Source organism: Suricata suricatta, chromosome 16 (genome assembly GCF_006229205.1).
Source record: "Suricata suricatta isolate VVHF042 chromosome 16, meerkat_22Aug2017_6uvM2_HiC, whole genome shotgun sequence".
NCBI classification, from domain to species: domain Eukaryota; kingdom Metazoa; phylum Chordata; class Mammalia; order Carnivora; family Herpestidae; genus Suricata; species Suricata suricatta.
The window spans coordinates 46961305-46980650 of NC_043715.1; the positions used below are offsets into that span (position 1 = coordinate 46961305).

The following is a 19346-nucleotide window of genomic DNA, read 5'->3' on the forward strand; positions in this document are numbered from 1 at the left end:
GAGCCCCTGGGGTGCCTCTGGCCTCCACTCCCAAACTTCTGTCATGCAGAGGGAACCCCACAGGACATTCACTATCATGTCTAGCTTCTTCCACGTATCATGTTTGGGAAGTTGTAGTGCTGTGTGTCCTTACAGATTATGGACTGCCCCTTCTGTTGCTTCTCGTCCTGTCTCATTTACTTACCTATTCAATTCTTTTTTTGTTTTGTTTTATTTTTTAATGTTTATTTATTTTTGAGAGAGACAGAGTGTGACTGGGGGAGGGGCAGAGAGAGAGGGAGACACAGAATCCAAAGCAGGCTCCAGACTCCAAACTGTCAGCGCAGAGCCTGATGCGGGGCTCAAACCCGCAAACCATGAGATCGTGACCTGAGCTGAAGTCAGACACTCAACCGACTGAGCCACCCAGGCGCCCCACTTACCTATGATTCTTGAGGGGTGCTTGGGCTTTCTTCAGGTTTTGTCTATTATAAACGGTTCCGCCACGGACATTCTGGTACACGTCTTCTGGTGAACACACGCACGCACTTACAGAGGCTAATACCCTGGCGCGGCCCCGCTGGGTCGTGAGGCAGGTGCAGGTGCAGCTTTCGTAAATCACGCCAGCTTTTGTGTGCTAGAGCTGTCGTAACGAACAACCACAAACTGGTTGTCTTAGCCAAGTTTATGGGTGCCTGGGTGGCTCCGTGGGTTAAGCATCTAACTCTTGATCTCAGCTCAGGTCTCGATCTTAAGAGTTATGAATTGGAGCCCCTCACTGGGGCTATTTAAACACGCATACACATGGGGCGCCTGGATGGCTCAGTCGGTTAAGCATCCGGCTTTGGCTCAGGTCATGATCTCACGGTTCGTGGGTTCGAGCCCACGTCGGGCTCTGTGCTGACAGCTCAGAGCCTGGAGCCTGCTTCAGATTCTGTGTCTCCCTCTCTCTCTGACCCTCCCCTGCTCGTGCTCTCTCTCTGTCTCTCAAAAATAAATAAAAAAATTAAAAATAAATTAAATACGCGTGCACGGGCGCGCGCACACACACACACACACACACACACACACACACACGTTGATTATTTCAGTTCTAGAAGCTCCAAGTCTCAAGCCAGTGTGTTGGCAGGTTGGCCATCTTCTCTCAATGTCTCTTCACGGCGCCTGCCCTCTGTGTATAATTTGTCTCTGTGTCCAATCTCCCCCTTACCCTATAGATACCAGTCATATCGGATTAGGGCCCATCCTGAAGACGTAGTGTTACCTTGACCATCTCTACAGATCTCTCCGGGGTTCTGGGGTTAGGATTCCTACCTATCTTTTGAGGGGAGGACACAATTCAAACCATAACATTGCCAAACAGTCTTCCAACGTGGTTGAACCCATTTACTCACCCACTATTTGCTGGAGGATTTTAAAGGTAATTCCAGACATGATATCATTTGCCTTGAGTGTTTCAAAAGGAGGGAAGACTTGGTCTGATTTACATTTTTAAACGATACTATTTGTTCTGTGGGAATGTAAGCCAAGGCAAATACTTCTTCCAGAAAGAAAAGGTAAATAAAGAGTGAGCCCTCGGGGGCCAGCCCAGTTAGGACTCTCTGGTAGCCCCAGGGTCGGGGGGAGGCTCCTGAGTGCCCTTAGCTCAGGGGCACCATTCAGAGACAGGTTCCATCCCTCGCTGCCCGCTGCCCGGACCCAGGCTGGGACTCAGGCTGTCGTTCTGTCCACCCCCCTCCCTGCCAGGACATACAGCAGCTCCTCCAGCTCCAGCAGCTAGTGCTTGTGCCGGGTCACCACCTCCAGCCGCCCGCTCAGTTCCTGCTGCCACAGGCCCAGCAGAGTCAGCCAGGTGAGGCCCCGCCCGCTGATGGGTCCCTGACGCTGTTTCCACCACACTGTCCCCTCCCTCACCCCGTGCATTCGCCTTGTCTCCCCAGGCCTGCTACCGACGCCAAATCTCTTCCAGCTACCTCAGCAAACCCAGGGAGCTCTTCTGACCTCCCAGCCCCGGGCCGGGCTGCCCACACAGGTGAGAATGTCCACCGAGTGTGCCAGGCTGGGGGAGCGGGAGGGGGGGAGGGGGAGGGTCTCCTTTCCCATTGACCCTCCCCACACAGCCATTGGGGCCAGGACAGGAGTCAGGAGACCTGGGCTCCAGCCCTGCTCTGCCACTGATTTGCTCTGGGACCTTAGTCAAGCCACTGTGTCTGGGTCCCTTCTCCCTCTACGGAATGAGAGGAGTCAGCCAGGCCAGTGGCTCTTAACCCTTTCGGACACGTGGACTTCTTTGAGAATCTCTGATGAAAGATTTTGATCTGACCCCCATTGCCCCAAAATGTGCGTAAGAACACAATAGAACCTATAGCCTGTGGCCTGGCTTCTAGACTTTAATAATACTCCTTCACAATTCTTTACGGATTTCAATGTTCCCTCCTCCCCATTTCTTTTAACAGCCCTTTCAAAAAATATGAGCTATTTCAGAAAGCGCCCCAAGATGGAGGGACTAATACAGGGCTGAGCTGCAATTCCGAAATCCGAAATGCTTGCAAAACCAAGTCGTTTTTGCAATGTGAGACCAGAAGTCATTTGTCTGCAAAACCCCTCTTGACCTGGAGCAAGGAGTATGACTTTCCTCTCTCCCTCCTCTGTGACACTCCTGCCTTGCTAAGGACTGTTAGCGCGTTCAGTTATGGGGCGATGCCTTGACCCTGAAGGGGGGGTCACATTATTTCTGATATGTGCCCCACGTAGGCTTTCTAAAATCTGCGAAATCTCTGAATTCCAAAACACATCTGGCCGCAGCCTCTGGGTAATGGATCAGGGTTTGTGTGACCCGTGTGGCCGTACTCACCACCTGTTTCAGATCTTTTATTTTGAGGGAAGTCAAGCATTCCCAAGAGAGAGCTGTTGCTTCCTTGTAAACCTCCCAGTCGCCCTCCCCTCTACTTTTAGAGATACTTTCACTTTAAAAAAGTAAAAATAAAAATACTTTCACTTTATTTGCAACCTTTAACCGGATTCTCCCAGCAACCCCATGGGGTCACTAGAGCAGCCAGGATTGTTTTCATCCTGCAGAGGGGAAAACCGAGGCCCAGGGAGATTTTTAAGAAACCTGGCCTGAAGGGCACCTGGGTTGATTAAGCATCTGACTTCGGCTCAGGTCATGATCTCATGGTTCGTGGGTTCGAGCCTGGCATCAGGCTCTGTGCTGACAGCTAGCTCAGAGCCTGGAGCCTGCTTTGGATTCTGTGTCTCCCTCTCTCACTGACCCTCCTCTGCTCACACTGTCTCTCTCTGTCTCTCAAAAATAAATTTAAAAAAAAAGCATAAAAAAGTAAAAAAAAAAAAGAAAGAAAGAAAGAAAGAAACTTGGCCTGAGTTACCCTGGAATTGGGTGGCAGAGCCAGTCCTTGACTCCCTGCCTGAAAGAAGGGTAAAACGGTGGCCCGCATCTCTCAGGGGAAGCCCTTGGTTGAAAGGAGTTGGCTGCTCCTTCTGGCAGTTGTCAGGCTGGGAGGTGGGGGAGGGTGGGGAAGGATGTGCAGAGAGTTCCAGGCAGTGAGAGGACCCTAGTGGGCAGCGGAGTGTCTCTTTGCTGGGGACTGACAATGAATATAGATCAGCCTCCTGGGGACAGACCCGGAGCGCGCAGGAAGAGGCTGGACGGCAGGGAGGGAGGGAGGGGGAACGGCGCAGCCATTGCTGAGCCCCATCCCGGTCCTCGGTCCTGCATCCCACCCCCCTGCCGACCTTACCAGGCCGTGACCCGCCCCACGCTGCCCGACCCGCACCTCTCGCACCCGCAGCCCCCCAAATGCTTGGAGCCACCATCCCACCCCGAGGAGCCCAGTGACCTGGAGGAGCTGGAGCAGTTCGCCCGCACCTTCAAGCAACGCCGCATCAAGCTGGGCTTCACGCAGGTCTGGGCAGGACGGGCCGTGGGCAGAGGGTGACGGGGCCTGGCCAGGTGGTGGGGGAGGCACGGGCTACCCCTCTGTTGGGCACCCGCTACCCAATTCCTGACCACGGGGCGGTGGGCGTGGCCAGGGGTGGGCGGGGCGAGAGGCCGAAGCCGGCAGGTGGGCGGGGCCGGGGTGGGGCCCAAAGGTCTGGCCCTGACCGCTGCCCCATTGCTGCCCCACTGGGCCAGGGTGACGTGGGCCTGGCCATGGGCAAGCTCTACGGCAACGACTTCAGCCAGACGACCATCTCCCGTTTCGAGGCCCTCAACCTGAGCTTCAAGAACATGTGCAAACTCAAGCCTCTCCTGGAGAAGTGGCTCAACGACGCAGGTTGGGACGGGGCTGGGGCTCCCGGAGCGGGCGGCAGGCGGGGGGCCCGGGCGACGCCCTCTCATGCCCCCGTCTCCTCCCGGGCACAGAGACTATGTCTGTGGACTCAAGTCTGCCCAGCCCCAACCAGCTGAGCAGCCCCAGCCTGGGTTTCGACGGGCTCCCTGGCCGGAGACGCAAGAAGAGGACCAGCATTGAGACAAACGTCCGCTTCGCCTTAGAAAAGAGTTTTCTAGCGGTGAGGCCCCAGCCTCCAGGGCGGCCCTGACGGCCGGCGGGGATGGGCGCAGAGGAGGGAGGGCGTCGGACCTGGGGTTCACCGAGCCCTTCTACCCGCAGAACCAGAAGCCTACCTCAGAGGAGATCCTGCTGATCGCGGAGCAGCTGCACATGGAGAAGGAAGTCATCCGCGTCTGGTTCTGCAACCGGCGCCAGAAGGAAAAACGCATCAACCCCTGCAGCGCAGCCCCCATGTTGCCCAGCCCGGGGAAGCCGGCCAGCTACAGCCCCCATCTGGTACCTAAGAGCCCCTCTGGGTGGGGGGTGGGGGTGGTGAAAGCTCCGGCAGAGCCCCGCCGGTAGGCAGGCACTTCTGTGAAGCCCCGCCTACTTGCTTATCTACAGTGCCTAGCACAGAGGCAGGGAGACCCACCCTTGGGGACCGGCTGTTACACGGATGTAGCAGAGTCACGCAGGGACACAGTCTCCAGAGAACTGCGGTCTTATGTGAGAGTACAGGCACCCACAGACACACCCACGTGGGGCCTCACGGGGATGGATCCCAGGGAGGGGATGGAGGTACCCCCTCTCACACACACACAGGTTCACAACCACACAGTTGCAGGCAGGGACAGCATTATGTACTGAGTGTACACTCAGGCCCGCCACAGCACGCACACCCGCTCAGGATCAGACCCACTGGGGCACCCTTTCATTACATCTAGCGTGGAAAGGGCTGTGACACTACGGAGAGGAATAAAGGGCCCAGAGGAGCCTCCCACCCCCCTGGTATGGAGGATGAAGGGACCATCTGAGCTGAGTTATAAAGGACAAGGGACATGTAGCCAGCCACGTGACGCACAGGCAAAGGAACTGCTGTGCAGAAAGGCCTAGAAGCCCGGGTGTGCTGAGCCCAATCTGAGGAACTCCAGTGCAATTTAATGTGGTTGGAATGGGAATGTATATGAATGGGTGTAGGCGCAGGGGATAGGTGGGGGCCAGACTTCCAAGTAACACGCTGAGGAGCTTGAACTTGAACCTTAGGCGGTGAGGAGCTAAGGAGTTTTGAGCTGAGGAGGGAGAGGGTCACATTAAGAGTGAGGTGTCTAGAGCTGATGGAAGGTTGAGACTGGAGGCAGGGAGGCCAAGAAGGAGGCTGCTGGTGGTTCCAGAAAACCAAGCAGTGTGACAGCTCAACACTCTGATGCAGAGACACCCCTGGTTATCATAACCACACACACACACATGTGCGCACGCTCTCTTCAGAGCTGCATCTGGATGGTGTCAGAGGAGAGGTGGGGGAACACTCTCGACTGAGGATTATTTCCTCCCATCTGTGGCTCAGGATCACTTAGGGTAGATGTTAAGATAGATATGATGGAAAGAACTTGGCATAATATGAGCATGGCATTGTGCCCAAAGCCCCTTCTCCCCGCAGCCTGGGGGCAGATGAACGGGGGGTGGGGGTAGGGGTCTTACCCACAGGGAGTATCATGAGGACTGCTGGGAAAGTGGCCTAACCATGCCTTCTTTCCTCTCTCCCCAGGTCACACCCCAAGGGGGCGCCGGGACCTTGCCATTGTCCCAAGCTTCCAGCAGTCTGAGCACAACAGGTCAGGGAGGGCCGGAGCTGGTGAGGGGGCATTGGGAGGACACAGTGCAGGCCCGGGTTTCTCTAGTGGCTCAGGATGCCTGTGGGCCTTAAGGCTGAGCTTGGGGATGAGAGAGAGGCAGGGGGCGCAGAGGGGAGAGAGTGGCCAACCCCTCCCTGTCAGAGCAATTCAGCTTTCATCTGCTCCAGAATTTCATATGAGAAAAGCTTGGGGTTGCTAAAAGTTGATGAACTTGGGTTCTGTTCCTGGCATTTATAAACTATGTGAACTCCAGAAGGGACTTTACTTCTCTGAGCCTCAGCTTTTATGAAATTATTGTGAATGTATAATACAGACAAAGCTATATACATGAATATACACATATAAGAATGTGTATGTGTATTGTGTGTGTGTGTGCGCACACACATATACACACAGGTTTATACATAAAGCCCCCCCTTGCTGCCTTCCTGGGACCAGGGCATGTGTAACGGGAGCCTGGCTGGCTCAAGCGGTAGAGTATGCAGCTCTTGATCTTGGGGTTGTGAGATGGAGCCCCACGTTGGGTGTAGAGATTACTGAAATAAATAAACTAAAAAAAGAAAAGGATAAAAAACAAACATCATATTGGTTTTTCTCAGGTTAAGAAATAATAAGTGGAAGTTTATAAAGTAGTAAGGATGTGCCTGGCACTATCTAAACTCTTTTTTTTAATTGTTTATTTATTTTTGAGAGACAGAGAGACCTAGAGCACCAGTGAGGGAGGGGCAGAGAGAGGGAGACACAATCTGAAGCAGGCTCCAGGTTCCAAGCTGTCAGCACAGAGCCCGATGTCGGGCTCGAACTCATGAACTGTGAGATGTGACCTGAGCCAAAGTCAGATGCTCAAGCTCAACTGACTGAGCCACCCAGGCGTCCCTATCTAAACTCTTTAGAAAGAATATTAACTCATTTTATCTTCACACCCATTTAATGAAGTAGGTTCTATTATTGTGCCCATTTTCCAGATTAGGGAACTGAAGATCAGAGAGGTGAAGACACTCGCCCCAGGGTACAGATGGGACATAACAGGCAGGAAATTTTTGCCTTGGCTGTCTGTCTACAGGCCTGTGCCTGGGCTCTGAGCCCTGTTGTCCTCGGCGTGCACAGCCACAACCCCCTGCTTGGCCCCTAGAGGGAGCCACAGGGCGAAGTGTTCTGGGCGCCCGGGTTTGGGCGCTGGGGAGCAGGACCTGGCTCCGGGGAGGAGCACCTGGCTCCGAGGCTGCGGGCGGGGTTCGCAGGGTGGGAGCGCACCGGGCCCAGGGTCCGGCTCAGTACTGCCGCTGCTCGCGCTCCGATTACTGATTGCTGTCACCGGGGCTGTGGCAGAGGGGGAGGGAGGCCTGTCTGTTCCTCCGGAGGAGACGCGAGCTGGGCCGGAAGATGAGCAGGAGTCGACTCGGGGTCCTCTGTGGAGGGCGAGGGGAAGCTTAAGTCTCCATCTCTCTGTCTCTCTCTGGCAGTTACTACCTTATCCTCAGCTGTGGGGACGCTCCACCCCAGCCGGACAGCCGGAGGGGGTGGGGGCGGGGGCGGGGCCGCGCCCCCCCTCAATTCCATCCCCTCTGTCACTCCCCCACCCCCGGCCACCACCAACAGCACAAATCCCAGCCCTCAAGGCAGCCACTCGGCTATCGGGTTGTCGGGCCTGAACCCCAGCACGGGGTAAGTGGACAACTGCAGTTAGGGGGGTCTGTGGGGAAAGGAGCAGGGTCGCTGCCGCTTCCCGGGTGGGAGCCGCGCCCCAGTTCTGCCACCGGCGGGTCCCTGCCCCTGCTAACGCCTCTGCTTTGCCTCTTGCAGAAGCACAATGGTGGGGTTGAGCTCCGGGCTGAGTCCAGCCCTCATGAGCAACAACCCTTTGGCCACTATCCAAGGTGCGTGCTGCCTCATGTCACTCCCATCGCCACCAGCCTGGCCCCCAGGGGCCTCGAGCCCCTCCCCCCCATTGCTGCTCCAGCCATGCCATCCTGCCCCTGCTCACTGCATCGCTCGTGTCTTCATACCCATCTCACCTTTGGGGAAGGTGTGAGGGGTGCCGACGGGGATCAGTGGGGCAGATGGGAAGGCAGGGGGATGCCGCGGGCAGGATGCCAGAAGGCGCCCCCAGCTCAGCTTCTCTCTCTCCCCACCAGCCCTGGCCTCTGGTGGAACCCTGCCCCTTACCAGCCTTGACGGCAGTGGGAACCTGGTGCTGGGGGCGGCCGGCGCGGCCCCGGGGAGCCCCGGCCTGGTGACCTCGCCGCTCTTCTTGAACCACGCTGGGCTGCCCCTGCTCAGCGCCCCGCCTGGCGTGGGCCTGGTCTCGGCAGCGGCTGCGGCAGTGGCGGCCTCCATCTCCAGCAAGTCTCCGGGCCTCTCCTCGTCCTCCTCCTCGTCCTCCTCCTCGTCCTCCACCTGCAGTGAGGCGGCAGCACAGACCCCTGGAGGCTCCGGGGGGCCCGAGGCAGGGTCCAAGCCCGAGTGAGGGCCCACCTTGCCTCCCCTCCTACTCCTCTGACCCCCACCTCGGCCCCCCACCGCCTGGGAAGAGGGCGAGGAGGCCAGCGGTGGTGGCGCAGAGGGTCCTCGGAGCAGGAGTGACAAGGGAGAAAAGACCAAAAAAAGAAAAAACCAACAAAAAACAAAAAAACCCAACTAACCAAAAAAACCAAACCAAAACACACATATACAAAGAAAGAAGGAAAGAAAATGAAAGAAACCAACCAACAGAAAAGAAACCAAAAATAATCACAACAAGAAACCAGCTGCCCCAAAGGAACCAGAGGTGAAAAACAAAAACCAAAAACCAAAACAAAAATCCCCCAACCGAACCAAACCAAAAACCAGTTGCGAGCCAGACCTCAGTGTGCTCACCCTCACTGCTACGACACCAAATAAGAACCCCAGCCAGGGGCCGAGAAGCCTCTGCAGGGAGGACCTCGCGTCGCGCCTCTGGCTGGGGGCCAACCCCCAACCTTGCCTCCCCCGGTGGGGGCAGAGAAGGCAAAGGAGAATGTGCCAGCCTCCAGCCCCAGCCCCCAGCCCTGGGCCAGCGAAGACAGGGCACAGCCTGGGGCCGATGGGATGGGCCCAGAACCACCCGCCAAATGTTCTTTTCCAGAAGGTGAAAGAGAAAGGGCCTGAACAACCTTACACCAAATATTCAGTAGCTTCATCCAAAGGATGTACAGAATTTTTAGCGTTGCGCTCAACAGAATGTGTCCCTACCATGTGTCCCCCCCCTCCCTCGGCCCCCCCCACTCCCCCCACCTGGGCAGGGGGTCTCGCTTTAACCTCCTCCCCTCCCCCAGCCAGGGGAGAGCTCAGGGGCAGGCCTGGGATGATTTTTCAGCCCTTTTACCTCCCCCTTTTCCCTTTGAAGGGTGGGCTAGGCTGTTTTTGCGAAGTTCTAGCTCTCACATGTCCCCCCTCAACCCCATCGCCCTCCTCTGCTCTGGAATCTACCCCCATCCCCAGCTCAGGGGAAGGGGGAAGCTTCAGGCAAGAGGGGATGAGGTGAGGGCATTCAAGTTGTCTTTTTTTCCATCCTCGTCTGTCAGTTTCCCTGAAAAAAAAATTTCATATTCCAGTGCCTATCCGTGGGATCCTTCACGTTCTTTGACATTGACCAGAAACCAAAAAGAGAACTCACCTCGCTCTTCCCACCCTGTGCCCCTCTGATACTGGCAGATGCCTCTTCCTCTCCCCCCACACACACAGATACACGCACGCCCCCGAGTGGTGGGGTTCCTCGAGGTGGCATCCCCATCAGGGTCCATGTGGCGGGGACAGTGCCATGACCTGTGGTCCCCATCCGAGAGGGCGCTGTGGTGGCCACTACTCCCACAAGACCTCCCTCGAGTCTTGGCTGGACCCCTGTTTGCCCAGCCCTGGACACATCTCGACGGACAGAGGAGAGACATCGCTGGGAGCCCACTTTTGCCCTCCTGCTATTGTGGAGGCCAACAAAGTTTTGAACCAAAAAAAAAACAAAAAACAAAAAAAAAAAACCAAACAAACAATAAATTAAAACTAGAAAAAAAAGAATTTATAGATATATATATATTTAAGGGAAAGAAGACGAGGACTCTTCAAGAATAAGAAGGAGCCGCAAGGCGGAGCCAAGTCCCTGCGCCAGTGGTCCAGGCCCTTGGTCCCCAAGGCGGATGGAAGGACAGACGCTTCTTTCTCTTCACAAATACCTCATGGACGTCGTCTTCGGGAAAGCCGGAGGGGAGGCTGGGGCAGGGCCTGTCCCTCAGCCAGGGCGGATGGAAGCGGGTGGGCAGGGCTGAGAGAGGGTGGTCAGGGACAGGGGTGAAGAGCCCCAAGCTCCCTGTCCCCCAATCAACTGAAAAAGCTTTAAAAACAAAACAAAACAGGAAGAAAGGAATGAGAAGGCAAAAAGAATGGACGAAGGAAAAGGAACAGACTTTCGGGTGGTTTGATTCCTCCTTTGATTTCTTTTTCTGTTCTCTTCAGTCTGTTCTCTCTCTGCTTCTCTCTCTCTCCCTCTTCCTTCGCTCTTCTCTCTCGCCCCTCTCAACCCCCACCTTTCTGTGTCTCTCCTCAAACCAAAGTGTTGCTGTGAAGGACGCGAGCCATGGAAACCAGAGGCCTGGCCCCGAGCGGGTGCGGCCAGACAGGCGGACCCTCGGAGGAGAGGCGGGTGCCGCCCTGGGCCCCGAGGCCGCAGCAGCGTTCTCTCTTCCTTTCTTGTCTCCCTTCTCCCACCCGGGAAATGAAACTGTTGGGCTGGGCCACGGAGACGGCAGAGCCTCGGCTGCTTTGGGGGTCTCGGGGGGCCTGGTCTGGGCAGCAGTGGAGTGGCCACCCCTCCCGCCCTGGCACCGCCTCGGCCTGGCATGCCATCGACGCGTCCTCGCCGGAATGTAAGCGTCTCCACTGAACCGACTCCCTGCCCTTACCCTACCTCTGAGTGTGTCCATTTTTATTTCCTGAAGAGAAGGGACTGGCGAGAGGGCCTGGGCCCCAGCCCAAGGGTGGAGAGGGGGGCCAAGGGCTCCTGAACAGATAGGAAGGACATTTGAGCAGAGCAAAGTGAAAGGAATTACGACCAAAAACCCCTCCGAGAAGACAGGCAGCATGGAAGGCATGGTGGAGATGACTCAAACAAAAACTATGATTCTAGACCAAAAAAAAAAAAACAAAAACAAAAACAAAAAACACACAAAAAAAACCAAAACAAAACAAAAAAAACACAAAAAAAAAGAAAAAAGAAAAAAAAAGGAAAGAAAATCCAGGACTCACCACCACCCACTTCACCCTGCTTCCTCCCCGTCAAGTCCTGCCACCTGGGACCTCTCCCCCACCCCGTGTGGGGGGAGTGGGGCGGAGAGGAGAGGAGGAAGCAGGGGGCAGGGATGGGGCCGACGCCCTGACACTGGTGGAGGGACCCCTGTGCAGCTGGGGGTGGTGGGGACCCTCCCCATCCAACCCCCATAACTGGGAAAAGAAAAACAAGAAAAAAAAGAAAATTCCTGGGAGGGGAAAAATAACCAAATCCCAAGCTTTAACTACAGCTGTGAAACCAAATATTGGGAAGGGGGTGGGAGGGAGGGAGGGGCAAATGTGCCCCAGGTCTCCCCCCTGGGCCCCCCTCCCCCGAGGACTCGAGATAAGGCACCAAATACCTCATAGAACTTTAATGTTAAAAAAGGAAACCAAATATCGTTGGCTGGGGGCCAGCCAGGGCAAGGGGCTGGGGGGCTGGAGGGAGCCAGGGTTGGGAAGGTAATGGGGGAATTCATGCCCCCCGCCCTGCTCTGCCCCTTCCACTCCAGTACCCCCTGTCTCGACTCCGGGAAACAAAACTATCTCATCGTTTTTATTTTGTGGTCTGTACAGAGCCTGTGTCCGTGTGTCTGTGTGTGAGCGAGAGAGTTGGGGGGCTGGGGGACTTTATGTGGGGGACTGGGAGGGAGACCCCAAGCCAGGCTCTGGGCTAGGTGAGATGTCTGAGGTGGGGGGCCAGGGGCCTGGGCTAGAGAGGAAGATGAGTGGATTGGAGAAAGGGGGAGCCTTCTGAATTTCTCTTCTCCCCAGCCCTGACCTCCTACTTGAAGGAGGGACAGAGAATGGGTCTACCCTAACGGTGGGCCTTTTGTGCCAAAAAAAAAAAGAAAAAAAAAGAAATGCCAGTAACTAAAACACCTCTCTCTGTTCTCTTCTGGGAGGGCGGGGGCTGGACATGGGGGGGAGGGGCTGGGGGTATAAGTGGGGGTGGGTGGAAATGGGGAACCCGAACCCTGTGTGAGTTGAGGCTAAGATCGGAGTGGGGGGAGAAGAGTATGAGTTTCCCAAACCTCTTCTCCCTAGGGAGGGCCAAGAGAGGGTCTCCAAGCCCCTCGCCCTGGGAAGACAGGGCCAGGGATTAGCCACGTAGGCGACTGACCTCTTGACCTGACTAATTTCCTGGCCCACCCAAATCCCAGGGTGCCTCTCTCTCCCTTTAGCCCAGGGTAGGGGGAACTGAGTGAGAGAGAGAGTGAGACAGACTGAGCAAGACTGAGACACGCGGGCCCCCACTGGCCTCTGAGTGGGAAAGGCAAGTGCGAGAGATAAAGGCCTCCAAGAGAAAAAAGAAACAAACCAAAGATTTAACCATTAAAAAAAAAAAAACCCACAGACAACTCCGCTACCTTTTTATACGTTGGAAAAAAAAGTGAAAAAAATTAAAAAATAAAAATGAAAAAAAAAATATACAAAAACTCCAAGCCGCAGTTCCTTGGTGCGGTTTGAACTTTGACCTCAGCAGTCTCCAAAGCAAGATGACGATGACAAAGGCGAGAAAAAAAAGAGAAAAAATAATGTATATTTTTAAGTATTTGTCCTTGAAATGTTAGCTCCTTGTTAAACAAACACAAAAAGGAGAGAAAAATCTAGAGAGAAGTGTTGCTGGGACGGAGACAACTACTTACTGTGTCTGTGACCCCTCCCTTCTGCCGCCCCTTCCTCCCTTCTGCCCCTCCCCCAGCCTGTCCTCCAAGCCGTGGGGCTCAGTATTTATTTATTTACATAATTGCAGGGTGACTGGGGGCCTCTCTCCACTTGTAGAGAGGGCCTCTGGATCATGGTGGGGTGGGAAAGGGGCAAGGAGTCTTTGGGGGAAAGCAGGGGCCTGATCTTTGATCAACTCCTCTCTCTGCTAGCTCCTTCCTGGCTTCTTATCCCACTGCTGCCACCCACCGTCACCTCCCAAATCCAAGCCTGGAATAGGGAAGATGAGCGCCCACCTCGTAAAGATCTGAGCAGCTCAGCCCTTTCTGGGGTGGGTGTCTCTCACCCACAGACGACCAGGTCGGAATGGGGAGGGGAGGAGGTGGCCAGTGGTGGGCAAGGGAGACCAGGAGGCGGCGTCTGGAAATTGAGTGGGCCCTGGAGGAGACCTGCCTTTCATCCGTTCTCAGCAAGTGAGCCCCACTTTCAGTTCTGTCTGACCCCTGTGTTGGTAGCCCCTCCCCCCCATCCCGTCCCCCGACCCTGTCTCTTCTCGTGGTAGCGGGTTAGCGTTTCCGTGTTCTTAACTCCAATCTGCTTGTTCATTGTACAATGTGCTTCTTTTAAGGCCCCATTTTTGTAACTTGAGTGTGTCATTCATCTGAACAACATCAAAAAATAAAAAAGTAAAAACTGTACAGAGAGAAACGCCGCCTGGTCTCCCTTGGTCTCCTCTGTGTTCTGGGACGGGTGGTGGGTACACGTGTGCTGTGGAGGGAAGGGCTTTCCTTCTGTCCCAACAATGAAGGTTCAGAAGGAGACCTGGGCCAGGTTTTCACCAATCAGAAAACCTAAGTCTCAGAATTTGGGATGAATTCAAACTTCTGGATTCGTTTCTCAGTTCTGCCATTTTACAGATAATGTGACTTTTGATACATAAGCGTCAATGTCCTTGTCATCTGTAACATAGGGACAAGACTTACCATGTGGGGTTGTAGAATTAAATGAGATGATGTAATAAGTGCTTAGGACAGATCTCTGTCACATGCCTTCAAGAAATGAGAACTGTGAGAAAGTCAGGAAACCAGTGAGCCCTTCCCCACTTCCATCCCCAGAGGACTAACAAGACCTTTCATTTATTTTTTTTTATGTTTTTTATTTATTTTTTGAGAGACAGAGAGAGACAGCTCGAGCAGGGGAGGGGCAGAGAGAGAGGGAGACACAGAATCAGAAGCAGGCTCCAGGCTCTGAGCGGTCAGCACAGAGCCCGATGCGGGGCTCGAATTCACGAACCGGGAGATCATGACCTGAGCCAAAGCCGGATGCCCAACCGAGCCACCCAGGCGCCCCTGAAAAAAATAAAATCTTTAAACCTAAATAAATACACCCAATTCTGATGCAGGTGACTTGCTGACCACTCTAAGAAGATCCTGAATAGCCTTTTTTTTTTTTTTAAGTTGGATATGGAAGCTACATAAGCAGAAATGTCAAGGGGATAGAATGGTGGTCTGCTAATGCCCAGCATGCTCTTGACAAGAGGCCCGAGTATGACTGTACACCGGAGGGCATGTGGCACCGTTGGGCACATTCACAGGGCTACAAGTGGACGCAAATTCAACTCTGGAGTGCTCTGAGGTGTGCTGTCCGTGCTGTCACAGGATGGCCTAGTAACAAGGAACTTGAGTCTGTATGGTTCTGACCAAACCATCCTACAGGAAGGGGCTAGACCAAACGACCTTCCTCTCTACTGACATCCTGCTTCCCCCTCCCTGCAGACCTGCCTTGAGAACTGGGGAGGGGGAGGTGCGTTTTGATGCTTTCAGTCCTGCCCAAGTGAGGCAGTGCTGATACTTTTTGTCTGAGTGACCCAACCCCTCTTCCATTCCTTCCCTCTCTCCGGTGTGGAGTTTGCAGAATCCCAGCATCTGGATGCCGAGCATACATCAGAGGACCAAACAGTGACAAGGTGACGTGATGCCAGTGAAAAAACCCAGCTGTGGACACCATTTCTGATTTTCAATGGTGAGGCCTTAGAGATCAGCCCATGGCCTAGCCTGTGAAGCCACTGTTCTTGCCAGCTGACATAGTCGAGCTGGGCACAAAAATTTGAGTGAATTAGAGTTCATGTCACTCTGAAGAAGAGTGTGCCTTGGACCACCAGACAACTTCAAAGTCAAGTTTTAAAAGGGTTTTGTTAGGGGCGCCTGGGTGGCTCAGACGGTTAAGTGTCCGGGTTCGGCTCAGGTCATGATATCACGGTTCGTGGGTTGGAGCTCCGTGTCGGGCTCTGTGCTGACAGCTCAGAGCCTGGAGCCTGCTTCAGATTCTGTGTCTCCCTCTCTGACCCTCCCCTGCTCATGCTCTTTCCTCTCTCAAAAATAAATAAAAAACATAAAAAAAAAGATTTGACCAGACACCAGCTGAACACATCGTTAATGCTACATAGAAAAATTAGCCAGCCAAGTCCTCCTTGAATTTCAGAACTACAAAATCTTTTGATATAATAAAATTATAATTGAGTTACTCCATTAAAAAAAAAGATTTTATTTTTCAGTAATCTCTACCTTCAATGTGTGCTCGAACTTATAACCCCCAGATCAAGAGTTGCATGCTCAGAGCGCTGGGTGGCTCAGTTGGTTAAGTGTCCGACTCTTGATTTCAGCTCAGGTCACGATCCTGCGGTTCGTGGGATTGAGCCCTGGGTCTGTCTCTGTGCTAACAGCATGGAGCTTGCTTGGGATTCTCTCTCTGCTCCTCCTCCTGTGCTTTCTTTCTCTCAGAATAAATAAACTTAGCTCTACTAAGGCAGCTAGGCACCCCAGAACTGGGTGTTTAAAATGGAGATTTCTGGATCTCATCCACATGATTGCTGAATCTGAATCTCTAGGGGAACTGTGTAATGAATATTAAAGTTCAAGAACCTTTGCCTGTCCAGGGCATCTGGGTGGCTCAGTCGTTAAGCATCGGACTTTGGCTTAGGTCATGATCTTACATTGGTGAATTGGGAGGCTCACATTGGAGGGGCTCAAGCCCCGCTTCAGGTAAAAACACGAGCCCCAAGTGAGCCCCCCTTCTTTTTCTCTCTCCTTCCCTCCTTCTCTCAGCCCCTCGTGGGTCTCTCTTTGCCCCTGGCTCACTTGTGCCATTAAAAAAAAAAAAGGGCACCTTTGCTTGTCCAACTCAAAACCTGGCATCCAACAAGGGCCACCCTGTTGTAGTGCCGCCCTGGTTTTTCAGGACAGTAGTTCAACTGAGGACCATCAAGTTTCAGCAGCCGTGATGGTGAACAATGAGTCTTGCTCACAGATGGGACTGGACGTGTAAACATTTCTCAGGGTGGGAGTCTAGAGTTTTCCTTAGAAGCTCTGAAAAGGAACAACTGAGGGAGGGTGACGATTCCACAATCACAGGGCCATTCTTCTCTGCTGAATCTTGGAGTCAACCAGTACTCTTGGGGTCCCTCCCCTCCATTCCTGTCCCTTTTGATGTAACCTCATCTTTTATCTGGTTTGGCACAGATAAGTCCTCCAATTGTTCTAAGCACGTATTCGACAGGACTCTGAGGATGCTGCAGCTCTGCATGAGGAGGCAGTTGGAGAATGAATCTTCACCTGGGGATTAAAGGGGGTCTAGCATGCGGGGCTAAGATGGCTTGTGTCCCTTTTGCAGGGTGAAGTCACTCGAAGATGGTGCCCATGATCCACATGCTCTGACTCAAACAACTACTTGACCCATAACTGTTCTTTGTTAGGAGCAGTCCAGTTATCACACAGGTTGAATTTTTACTTTTTATCCTTTTAATGTTTCTTTTTGAGAGACAGAGTGCGAGAGGGGGAAAGGCAGAGAGAGAGAGAGAGAGAAAGAGAGAGAGAGAGAGAGAGGGAGGGAGGGAGGGAGAGAGGGAGACACAGAATCCAAAGCAGGTTCCAGGCTCTGAGCTATCAGCAAAGAGCCCAATGCAGGGCTTGATCCCCGAGCCTGGAGATCAGGACCTGAGCTGAAATTGGACGCTTAACTGACTAAGCCACTCAGGGGCCCCTGATTTTTTTTTTTAAAACATTTATTCATTTTTCAGAGACAGGTGTGAGCCGGGGAGGGACAGAGAGAAAGACACAGAATCCGAAGCAGGCTCCAGGATCCGGAGCTGTCAGCACAGAGCCCAATACAAGGGCTCGAACTCACGGAGCGCAAGATCATGACCAGAGCCGTAGTCAGAAACTTAACTGACTGAGCCACCCAGGCGCCCCTGAATTTTTTCTTAAATAAGACTTATGTAAAATCTCTATGACTGGTTAGGAGACTTGGCTTCTAGCTCTGGTCTACCATCTACGTGGCCTTGGTAAGTTTCCCGTCTCTGAAGTCCTCATTTTCACCTGAATAGAAGGCAAAACCAGTGCAGGTCTCTGAGCCCAGTGCCCAGAGGCTACGGGGCTGCTGAGGGGGGCTGGGAGTGACAGGGTCTGAGAGGGCAGCTCTCAGGCCTCCCTTTTCCTGGTTTCCATACAGTTTCCCTTCACCTCTCATTTATTAGGGTCCCAAATAAGATTTTCTCCCAACACAAAGACTGGAATAGCCTTGGCAGGGGCTTATTTTTCTTGGGCTGCGACTCAAGCACAGCAAGTCAGCATTCCCACCAGCCCCCATCTTCCTTCTGGGCCGCCCTCCCCTAAGCAGAAGGCATTAGACTGTAGAGAAAAGCAGACGGGTGATTAAACCAGAGGAAACGAGGCTTAAATTCTAGCTCTATCCTATGTGGGTTGGATGACCTTCGGCAAATCACCTCACTGCTTCTGACTCCTTCCCTACAAAATGTTCTCCTCACACAGGAGTATAATTATGATAAAAATATAAGGAGGCACTTGAAACAAACTAGACATTCAAACACCTGCTAGTCACTCCAACCACCCCCCTCCCATCTCCTGGCTTAGAATCCAATTTTAGGTAGGTGTCAGGGCAGTTCCCCTTGTGAGGCTGCCCACTCCCAGAATCTGCCCCAACTCCACAGCTGGGTCTGGTCCCCGAAGCCACGCTCTTCTACTGCCCTGGAGATCATGCTTTTCCCAGACCGGCGTCTGCCCTCAGGGATCCAGTGAGAAAACCAGATGGCCTTGGGGCAGACGGCTCACATCAGGCCAAAAATGGGGGGCGGGGACAGCACAGAAGTGGTGAGAAGAAATCTGAAGGTTTTTCCAAATGCTCCTGCCACCAATTGAAACAGCTCCAGGCTTTTCTGTGGGGCTGTGGGGACCTCTAGTGGCAAGACAGCCACACTGCTTCGCCTGGAGCACCAGGGTGACATCCAGGCTCCCTGAGCCCCACCCTTGGACCTCTTCAATTCCGCAGATGTCTACTGAGCTCCTACTACTTGCCAGACCCTGTTCTAGAGGCTGAGAGCACAGCCATAAAAGCTCAGACCCAAGAACCTGGGCTCCCAAACTGCACCCCACACAGCTGGGCCAGACAGAAACACATCAACATCCAACTCAGTCTTTATTGACTGTTTCATTTTGGGGCCACCAGTGCTAAAAGGTGGATGGAGGGGGGAGGCACCTTTATTCCTAACAAGGACCCCAGAACAACCCCCTCACGAGAGAATAAATCCAGTTACAGAACTTACATGGCGGTTGGGAGAAATGGAGAGAGGGGCACAGTCTCTAGAGGTCTGAGGGGATGCTAGAGGCTGGCTCCTCAGCAACGGGGAATGGCGGTGCTGACGTGGGGAAGGGGACGGGGTCAGCCGCTGATCTGGACCCCCTCGGCCTCAGCCAGAGGGTAGATCTCAATGGCCTCCACCAGGGGCAGCGCCTCTGCCGCCGTCTCCATCACGGCCAGCCCCACGGCGGCCTCTGCCTCGGCCAGCTGCTGGCGCACGGCGGCCTGGTGCTGCTGCTGGTGGGTCTTGCGGTGCTTCCACAGGTTGGAGAAGGAGCGGTAGCTCTTGCCACAGTCTGGGCACGAGTAGGGCCGCTCCCCCGTGTGAATGCGGCGATGCTCTGCCAAGCGCATGGAGATGGCGAAGGCCTTGCCGCACACCTCGCAGGCAAAGGGCCGCTCGCCTGTGTGCAGGCGCCGGTGGTCCTTCAGGTGGGTGCTCTGGCGGAAGGCCTTGCCGCAGTCTGGGCACGGGTATGGCCGCTCGCCCGTGTGGATGCGCCGGTGCACCTGCAACGACGTCTCTGTGCTGAACAGCTTCTTACACTCACTGCACTCCAGGCCGCGGCGTCGGGCTGGGGCCGCGGGGGCTGCGGGGGCCGCACCCCCCAAGGGGGTCGGGGCG

At 54.2% G+C, this 19346-nt stretch overlaps 2 protein-coding genes across 15 annotated transcripts in view; one reads left to right on the top strand and one right to left on the bottom strand.

Annotated features, from left to right (window-relative positions):
• The window catches only part of POU2F2 (POU class 2 homeobox 2), a 55328-nt gene extending 46540 nt beyond the window's left edge, over positions 1-8788 (top strand). For 5 of the 14 annotated variants that reach the window (XM_029926630.1, XM_029926629.1, XM_029926633.1 and 2 more), the window contains 10 exons: positions 1726-1831; positions 1920-2011; positions 3741-3902; positions 4133-4274; positions 4364-4512; positions 4614-4790; positions 6040-6106; positions 7591-7792; positions 7931-8004; positions 8263-8788. In XM_029926630.1, coding sequence (XP_029782490.1) covers positions 1726-1831; positions 1920-2011; positions 3741-3902; positions 4133-4274; positions 4364-4512; positions 4614-4790; positions 6040-6106; positions 7591-7792; positions 7931-8004; positions 8263-8594 — 1503 coding nt within the window. In that variant the 3' untranslated portion in view covers positions 8595-8788. Of the gene's footprint in view, positions 1-1725; positions 1832-1919; positions 2012-3740; positions 3903-4132; positions 4275-4363; positions 4513-4613; positions 4791-6039; positions 6107-7590; positions 7793-7930; positions 8011-8262 lie in introns of those variants that run through there. The other 9 variants (XM_029926634.1, XM_029926628.1, XM_029926638.1 and 6 more) reach the window with 6 other exon arrangements.
• A 9752-nt stretch (positions 8789-18540) lies between these two features.
• On the bottom strand, positions 18541-19342 carry LOC115279794 (zinc finger protein 574-like; the record flags this gene model as incomplete). Its single annotated transcript, XM_029924299.1, has 1 exon — positions 18541-19342. A coding segment is annotated over one exon (540 nt), but the record flags the coding sequence as incomplete, so codon positions are not given.
• Positions 19343-19346: the final 4 nt, after the last annotated feature.